General features: G+C 34.0%; 1 protein-coding gene across 3 annotated transcripts; it reads right to left on the bottom strand.

The window, feature by feature from the left end:
- Positions 1-2,880: 2,880 nt before the first annotated feature.
- On the bottom strand, positions 2,881-7,176 carry LOC104108435 (squamosa promoter-binding-like protein 6). 3 transcript variants are annotated; one of them, XM_009617471.4, is made up of 4 exons: positions 6,115-7,176; positions 5,414-5,550; positions 3,557-4,401; positions 2,881-3,132 (listed from the first exon to the last, which is right to left on the bottom strand). In XM_009617471.4, exons 1-3 carry the CDS (start codon positions 6,792-6,794, stop codon positions 3,602-3,604), a joined length of 1,617 nt encoding a protein of 538 aa, XP_009615766.1. In that variant the 5' UTR covers positions 6,795-7,176; the 3' UTR covers positions 2,881-3,132; positions 3,557-3,601. The 3 variants fall into 3 exon arrangements, with proteins under 3 accessions (XP_009615766.1, XP_009615765.1, XP_018630442.1); XM_009617470.4 differs by having other exon boundaries at positions 2,881-3,182; positions 6,115-7,175; XM_018774926.3 differs by lacking the exon at positions 2,881-3,132 and adding an exon at positions 3,191-3,474.
- Between the last annotated feature and the right edge of the window lie 638 nt (positions 7,177-7,814).

Here is a 7,814-nt window from a genome sequence, read left to right as displayed (position 1 = left end):
GACTTTTTATAGGCTAACAGACGTTTAAATTTGAAATATAGCAGATAAGGCAATCATTATGCATTAAATAAATCACCATTAAAATTTGATCGAGAATAAAATATGCATTTGGTAAGATTTTGTTCGTATTATTTTGATACGATGTTTGTTTTCATAGTTGAAATCGAATTTTGTCATTTTCATATTTCTAACTTTCAAATTTAATATTCATCCATGACACGTGGCATACATGTATCATGACAGAATTAGTAGAACCATTGTAGTATTCTGTGTGCACAATTGAACCTATCTTAGCAATAGGATTTAATTATATACATTGGAAGAAGATTATTACTTATTGATTATCAATAAAATAATCTATAAATACCTTATAAATGACTTAATATTAAAAAAAAACATGTCATATATATAGAACTTAAACTCTTAGCAATAAAAGAAGATATATAACGTAATTAACCAAAAAAAAGGATACCACAACTAATTACTTATATGATCAATAACACGTTATCAGCAGGAAATGAATTTGTTTAATGAACAAATCTTTATATGTGTATAATTGAATATGACATCCCATCACTATGTGTAAACCAGGCTAATTAGTAAGTGGGAAGAATAGATTATATGTTGACAATGATAGGCATTTTGACATTTTATTTGTGTAAAATTACTCTATCTTAGTATAATTACCAGTGGCATGGCTTGGAAAATATTTTGAACTTTTTTACTTTATGAATAAATTTATTTTTCTATAGGTAAATCCATAATATAGATTAAAAATAGAAAAATAATATTAAATTTACAGGATAAAGTAGGTATTGACCATTAAAAGTTTAAATTTTTTGGTTGAGTGACCTTCTGAGTGCTATAAGCATAGTTAAGTGACTTTCTGTTACAAACGAAAGAAAAATAACTTTACTAAATAATTTCGAATAGTTAAGTGACTATTTGAGTAATGAACTTAACAAAATAGTATTCTATTACTAATATAGGCTAATTAATAAGGTCGAACCAAAATAACAAGGGTTTTTCTTTTTCTTTTATATTTTTATCAATAGTCTAATGTTTTTTCTTTTAAAAAAAGACAATGTTAGAACTCTAACATATAAACACAAAATTAGACTTCTTCTTCTGTGTAATTCGTGATTAAGAGATGAAATTTGGGTTATATATGCATAGAATTAATTAGATTATCATCTCATTAACGATATACAGAACCAATATTTGCTGAAATGATTGAACAATATTGTTTATAAGCATTATTTACTATTTCTTTTGATAATCCTAAAAATAATACAGTATTAATAATTTTGCTTCCACATAAAAAAACACAACTACGTCTAAATTTTCTTAATTTGTTTTGTGTGAGATATGCATGCCATATTCTAAATTTAACCATTAAACACGAGCCTACATTTTTATGCCACTATTGGAGGGGAAAAAAGGCAAGCAATTAGTGATACTATTAGTAATACTTAATTCGGGTACTAGAAGGGACGAATTTAAGACAAGGTATTAATTAGGTTGTGACCTAATGCAAAAAAAATTAAATTAATTAACTTAGACGTTCTAGTTACATGGAGTTGTACATGTATCAATTAGTGATCATTATATATATATATATATATATATATATATATATATATATATATATATATATATATATATACACACACACATTGTATATGATCATGTCGGTGTTATTTGTAAGAACAAAAAATCACATCTACTTTTTGTATTTTTTCTCGATAAAAAATTTCAAGAAATAATTCAAACAAAATACTTATAATTTTGGTGGGTGAATCAGAAATTGTACATGGACTTATACATGTATCATGTTATGCAGATCATCAGAATACAATGTATTAACTCATGTGGGAGAAATAAAGAAGAGAAATTTAAAAAAAAAAAAAAAAATAATCATTGTATATGATCATGTGACTATTATTGTTGGAATAACTCACATGTACTATTTTGTCATTTTTTTCTTGATAAAAAAAAGTCAGGAAATAATACAAACATAATATAACTTTGGTTGGTAAGTCACAAATTGAACCAGGTTTAACGAGAATTCTTCTGTGGTATTATCCCAAAATTAAGGAGCCAATGTTTCAGTAGTCAGTGATTCCAAATCAGCAAAAAGAAACGCCGTTGCCGGGGATCGAACCCGGGTTACCCGCGTGACAGGCGGGAATACTCAAGTTCAATATATATTCTACATGAAACAGAAACTTCTGCGTTTTTTTTCCGTTTCTCATCCTTTCTCCCATATTATTCTTTTTTTCTCATGCAAAGAGAATAAAAATCATCTGATATTATGACAGAGCAATTGAATGAAGCGGTGCGGGGCCTATAAGATTATGAATAAGCTATTTATTCTCCATCCTTTTGAATAAAAAAATCTTTGAAATGATGGTAGTAACCAAGGGGTCCCATCCTGCTTTTCCACCCACCGTAAACTCTTACTACCTTCAATATTATCAAGAATATTTAGACCTTATAGCTCTCAATCAAAGGTGAAACGATGTTGGCAAAATCCAATACAAAATGTCCCGAGGGGGCATTGTTGAATGAATTGACTTCGGTTTGATTTCCTGAAACACAAGCGTATCGGAACAATATCCAATGTGAGATTATTCACCCCATTCGTTCGCATTCTCATATTGTGGTGAGTTTGAAAATTGATAGTATACATGATCGACAAATTTTGTTTTATAGTTCTCGAACATTAGAGGTAGCGAGCATTGTTTTTGAGTATTTGAAAAGTGGTTCTTTGAACTATTTTTATAAAGCCAAAAAAAAAAAAAAAAAAATTCCTAACGATACGAATAATATACACAATGGGATGCATTGTCTAATACATATATAAACGAACCTGACTAGTAATAACAAATGATTATATTTGGTATTCATCATAGAAACGACGACACATTATTATTGAATGAGATTGTTGCCTAGAACAATGGTATGCATCAACAACAATATACCCAATGTGATCTCACAAGTGGGACAGAGTGGTCGGCATCACATAATGAAAAAAACAATAGATAAAACATGAAGGTTCCTAGTACACTTGCTTCATACAAATCCAACCTCTGTTTAGCTGGAAAGGCTGACTGCTTGTTGCCCCAGTTACTGCACAAGTCAAGAGACATCTATATCAACTTCAGTCCATACGTTTGTATCTGCAGATATCAATAACTTTTATGGTAAGAACATAAACATAACAAGCGAATGTTACTTTGCAAGGAGAGAGTTTGCAGAGCGCGCATAGAATATCTAAGGGACAATGGCAATTAGCAGATTTTTAATTACCAACCTCTGATGGTATCTTTACAAAATTTTCAAGCAAAGAAGAATTATTGCTTTAAGATCACATCGTCTGCTTAAAACTATGTCCTGGAGATTTTGGATTGGCCATATAATGTAGTTAAGTGGTATACCTGATATTTATCCAGTTATGCTTCAATGTTATCGCTGAGCAAAAAAGAAAATCTTACATACTTCACCCGGAAACATAATAGAACTCTCATTTGTGGTAGGCATATTATTCAGTTACCTGCTCAAGTGATTCAGAAGCCGGAAAAAGTGTCGCCATTTTGTTTCATTTCATGGAATGTCTTTGATGCTCCACTCGATGAAGTTGTGACGATAACTGAAGCAAATCAATAGTGGGACCATCTTGACAAGAAAGTAGATTCTTGGTGTTCACATAATCTGATCCATGAATACTCCCGTTGATGCCACAGTTGTTTCTTAGTATCTGTTCCAAGCGACCCTCTGCAGAAATTGCTCCGGATATATTGAATATACCGGACGCATTACTTGTTGAATCCTTCAGGCTCATCCCTGGGAACTTTTCAGATGTCTGTGTCACATTGTAATGGGCATTATCGCTAGGTGCAATAAGGTGGTGAGAATTAGGAACTACAGATGAGTAATTTGACGAGCCTTGTGATTGAGATGACAGAAGAGAGAGAGCACAGCCAGAACTTGATATCCCTTGAAAAGTTGAGGCCAAATCCATAACATTCAAGACTTCGCTCCCAATTGAGGTGCTGTGGAACAGAGAACGGGAAACAAAATCTGATCCTTCAATATCATTTAGATATGAGTTGCTACTCACATTATTTTTGCTTCTTGTTATAGCTGTTATTCCTTCATCATGGAGAGCTGGACAGTGTTTGTCGGTATGATATGAAGTACTGAAAAGGGGTCTAGGTTGTGAATGTCCGTTTGTAAAAGGCATGGTTAGTTGAGGGCTGTAATCAGAGCTATGTTCAACCTTTACATTCTTATACCAGTCGTGCAAATCGTGTTTTGGTTGATGAAGAAGGCCACTGCCGAGTATATCTTGGCAAATGAAGGATGATGTTGCAAAAGGAGTTCCTTGAAACCTTGTACCTGCAGAGAACCTAAAGAGTGTTACCAAAACAGCACAGGTTTCCCTTTGAAGCAAATTAACTCAAGAGATATCGAAGTGTTTCCAACAGTAAGAGGTGAAAATGAGTAAAATACATCCTGGTTTTTATCAAATTCAGCTATGCACTAGTAGTTCTCCTCTTTCTCCTTTACGTCCAAATCTCAGTGACAATATCCTTTAGGCATAAAAGAAAATAGATGCAGAGGAATCTGTGGAAGTACCTAAGCTCTATAGATAATTATACATGCTCCTCCTCCCTTTTTACCATTATTAAACAGCAAGACAATACCTGTTATGTGTATAATTAATGATTTCAGGAACATGTCTTGTCGTTGTCGACATAGTTCAGCAATTTTAAACCTATACGAAATTGTTAGGATCAAAATAACATGGCGTCATGTAGAATCTAACAAAGCAAACCTTAGCGATAATAAATCAAACAAAGAGGATTATACTAAAAGAGGATATTATAGTGGGGTTTGGTCAATTAATCTACATTCATAAAAAGAATCTACTAACATAAAAGAGAGTACTGGAATATCGAGAGAGAAATTCCCCCCTAACCAAGACTCTCAAAACACTAAAGGAGTACATTGTGGATACTCTTGTGTTGTGTGAAGGAGGGATCCTCATTTATAGAGGTTCACAACCTTTTTCCTGATCTGTCAAATATGGAAGAGATCGATATTACCTTTCAGGAAAAGTAAAATTAATTATGATAAATATTCTGCCACTTCTTCAAGTAAAAGGAAAGTCCAATCATGGTTAAAAAAAAATCAGGACAAATCCTAACAGAAACATATGGTGTTTCCAGGAAGCAATCACTGGTAAATGAAGCCATTGTATCAGGATACTATAAATTAATAAGGAATGCATTATCTGAGCCAATGAATGAAATACAGTAAACCAGTAGAATCCTAATAGTCATGCATCTTAAAGTTTAGCATATCAGGGAGAGGGACTATGATAAATAGATTGAAGAACTACTTTTACCAGCATATGATTGAAAGAGTCTTCCTGCTCTGCCAGAATGCAGACCTGTTTGAGGCTTCCTCCGCCGCTCGTTATGACCAGCAAGACGTTTGCGGCAGCTGCGTTTTCCATCATCAAATTCAGCTAACAAATGAAACCTACAAGTTCAGAACCAACAATGATATCCGTTAACTCTGAGAGAACATATATGTGCTTCTTTTCTTTTTCTTTTGATAAAGGGAACACCTCAGTTGACTAGCAACAGCATAAATAAAAACAAGGGTAGCATTTGAATTTTATACGGCATTGGAAATAAAGAAGCTAAGATCAATCAACTTGTTCACAGAGGTTCAGAAATCTGTACCAGAAGAAATGGTACAATATTTATCAAATTCAAGACACAAGTACCTTCTACTTTTGGGGAAAATGTACGGATTGCACTAAGATTGGCTTACAGAAAATATTTTCCTTTCTCATAATTCTAAGCAGCCCAGTGCGCACTGAGCTCCCACTATGCACGGGATCCGGGAAGGGTCAGACCACAAGGGTCTATTGTACACAGCCTTATCCTGCATTTCTGCTAGAGACTGTTTCCACGGCTCAAACCCGTGACCCCCGGTCACATAACAACAACTTTACTAGTTACGCCAAAACTCCATTTCAGTTCTAAACAGTAATAAACAGAATTTAAGGACAGAGTGATGAGAACTGGGAATTGAAACCTGCTACATTGCTGACAAAACCTCTGCTCAATGCCTTTTACAATAACCTTAGCAGTTTTTGAGTGAACTTCACATACTTTATGCCTCTTGTGGTAATCTTTACAGGAACTTAGATCCTTCCCACAACCTTGAACTTGGCAAAATGGGGTATGAGAACTCAAACCTCCAGCTCTATTTCTCTTAGCTGGAACAGTTGAAGACAAATTTGGTATAATATTAGGAGACTTGAAACTCCCAAGCTTCAAATCAATTAGTGATGAATCTTTACAATTTGATTCCACAACTGAACTTGACTCATCTTCACCAGAAAATGAATTGTGAGGAACTCTAATAGAAACAAAAGATCTTTGACCACCAACCTTACTACTCATTGCATCTTTAATTTGGTTGTTGGGCAAAGATTTTCTCATCAAATCTTGATACCCCATTTCAGCAAAATCTTGTTTTTCACCTCCTTCTTGATTACTTAAGCATCCCATACTGTTTCCCCAGCTGCATGGTGTGTTCAATTCCCAACCACTTGTTCTATTTTGCCCGAGGGAAATTCCATCATCTATAGAAACACATTCTTTGGGTTCCGGACCTTCACGAGACCCCGCGCATAACGGGAGCTTAATGCACCTAATTGTTTCCTCAGACACAAAACCCTTACCCCCGGACACATAGCTCCAAGATTCCATTTTTTTTTTCAAGAATTGAATAATTTCACATAAACTGAGGAACCCAATTTGCTCCTTCACTCTTCAACACAAGAACCATGTTGAATATTCAGCTCCATAACCTCAAATATTCTCCACAAACCCATAGACCAAGCAAATAAATTTTTATTTAAAAGCTCAGAAAATGCAAAACAAGATTTTGAATAATCTTGAAAGATAAAACCCCAGAAAAAGATAAGTCATAAAACACTATTCCGACAGCTCAAAAACAGCAGAAATGTATGCAACTAGAGACTAAAATTATTTCAATCAAAGGGGCCACTAAGAAAGCAAGTAGTAGTAGACAAGTTAAATACGTGCCTCCTTAGTGGAAGCAAAGTAGGTAACGGAAGGTAAAGATAGCTATAGTTGGCGAATGAAACTGTGGTCCAGTTACTATAAATATATAATAGAGAGTCAATCCGTTATAAATTTAGATAAGATACTCGACACAAAATTAAAAAATTAAAAAAAAAATTGTAACTTGTGGTCGTAAAAGCTAAATGGGTAAAAATTTTGTGGGGCCATGACATTTGTATGGTTATAAAAGCTTCTAATCAAGGGTAAAACGAGTAAAATGAATAGTTTAAAGTTAAAGTATTTTCAAATTTAAAAATATGCCATTTATTTTGAAACGGATTAAAACTGATATAAAAAGAGAACTAACTCAATCTCATTTGTAACGGAAAGACTAATAGTTAATGTGAAAAAGAGAGGTATACTTGTTTGGGGGATAGTTGCAGTACTAGATATTATGTGATGAGTGGTAGTTAAATTTGTGGATGTATAGTTGATTGGTGAAGTGAAGAGACCACTCAATGAAACAGAGATGTGGCATTGGATTTTTGTTCCCACCTCCACGGAAGGGTTCACACTTCAGTCTTCACTGCTTCTCTTATCCATAAACAGTAGGCTGGGGTAGGAATGGGGGAGAATTTTGGGGGGGGGGGGGGTGGGGGGACGGAGGAGTCAAGTTTTAAATTTATTAGTTTTTATTTCGAG

This window comes from Nicotiana tomentosiformis, chromosome 12 (assembly GCF_000390325.3).
Source record: "Nicotiana tomentosiformis chromosome 12, ASM39032v3, whole genome shotgun sequence".
Classification (NCBI taxonomy): domain Eukaryota; kingdom Viridiplantae; phylum Streptophyta; class Magnoliopsida; order Solanales; family Solanaceae; genus Nicotiana; species Nicotiana tomentosiformis.
This window is presented reverse-complemented; position numbering and strand designations above follow the sequence as displayed.

Bases quoted from the DNA above. Each gene is read 5' to 3' on its own strand.
- LOC104108435 (XM_009617471.4), bottom strand. From the start codon at position 6,794: ATGGAATCTTGGAGCTATGTGTCCGGGGGTAAGGGTTTTGTGTCTGAG. The intron at 5,551-6,114 runs GTTTCAATTCCC...CTGAACTTGTAG, and splicing joins TTTTGTCAGCAATGTAGCAG to GTTTCATTTGTTAGCTGAAT. The intron at 4,402-5,413 runs GTAAAAGTAGTT...GGTTCTCTGCAG, and splicing joins ACTCTTTCAATCATATGCTG to GTACAAGGTTTCAAGGAACT.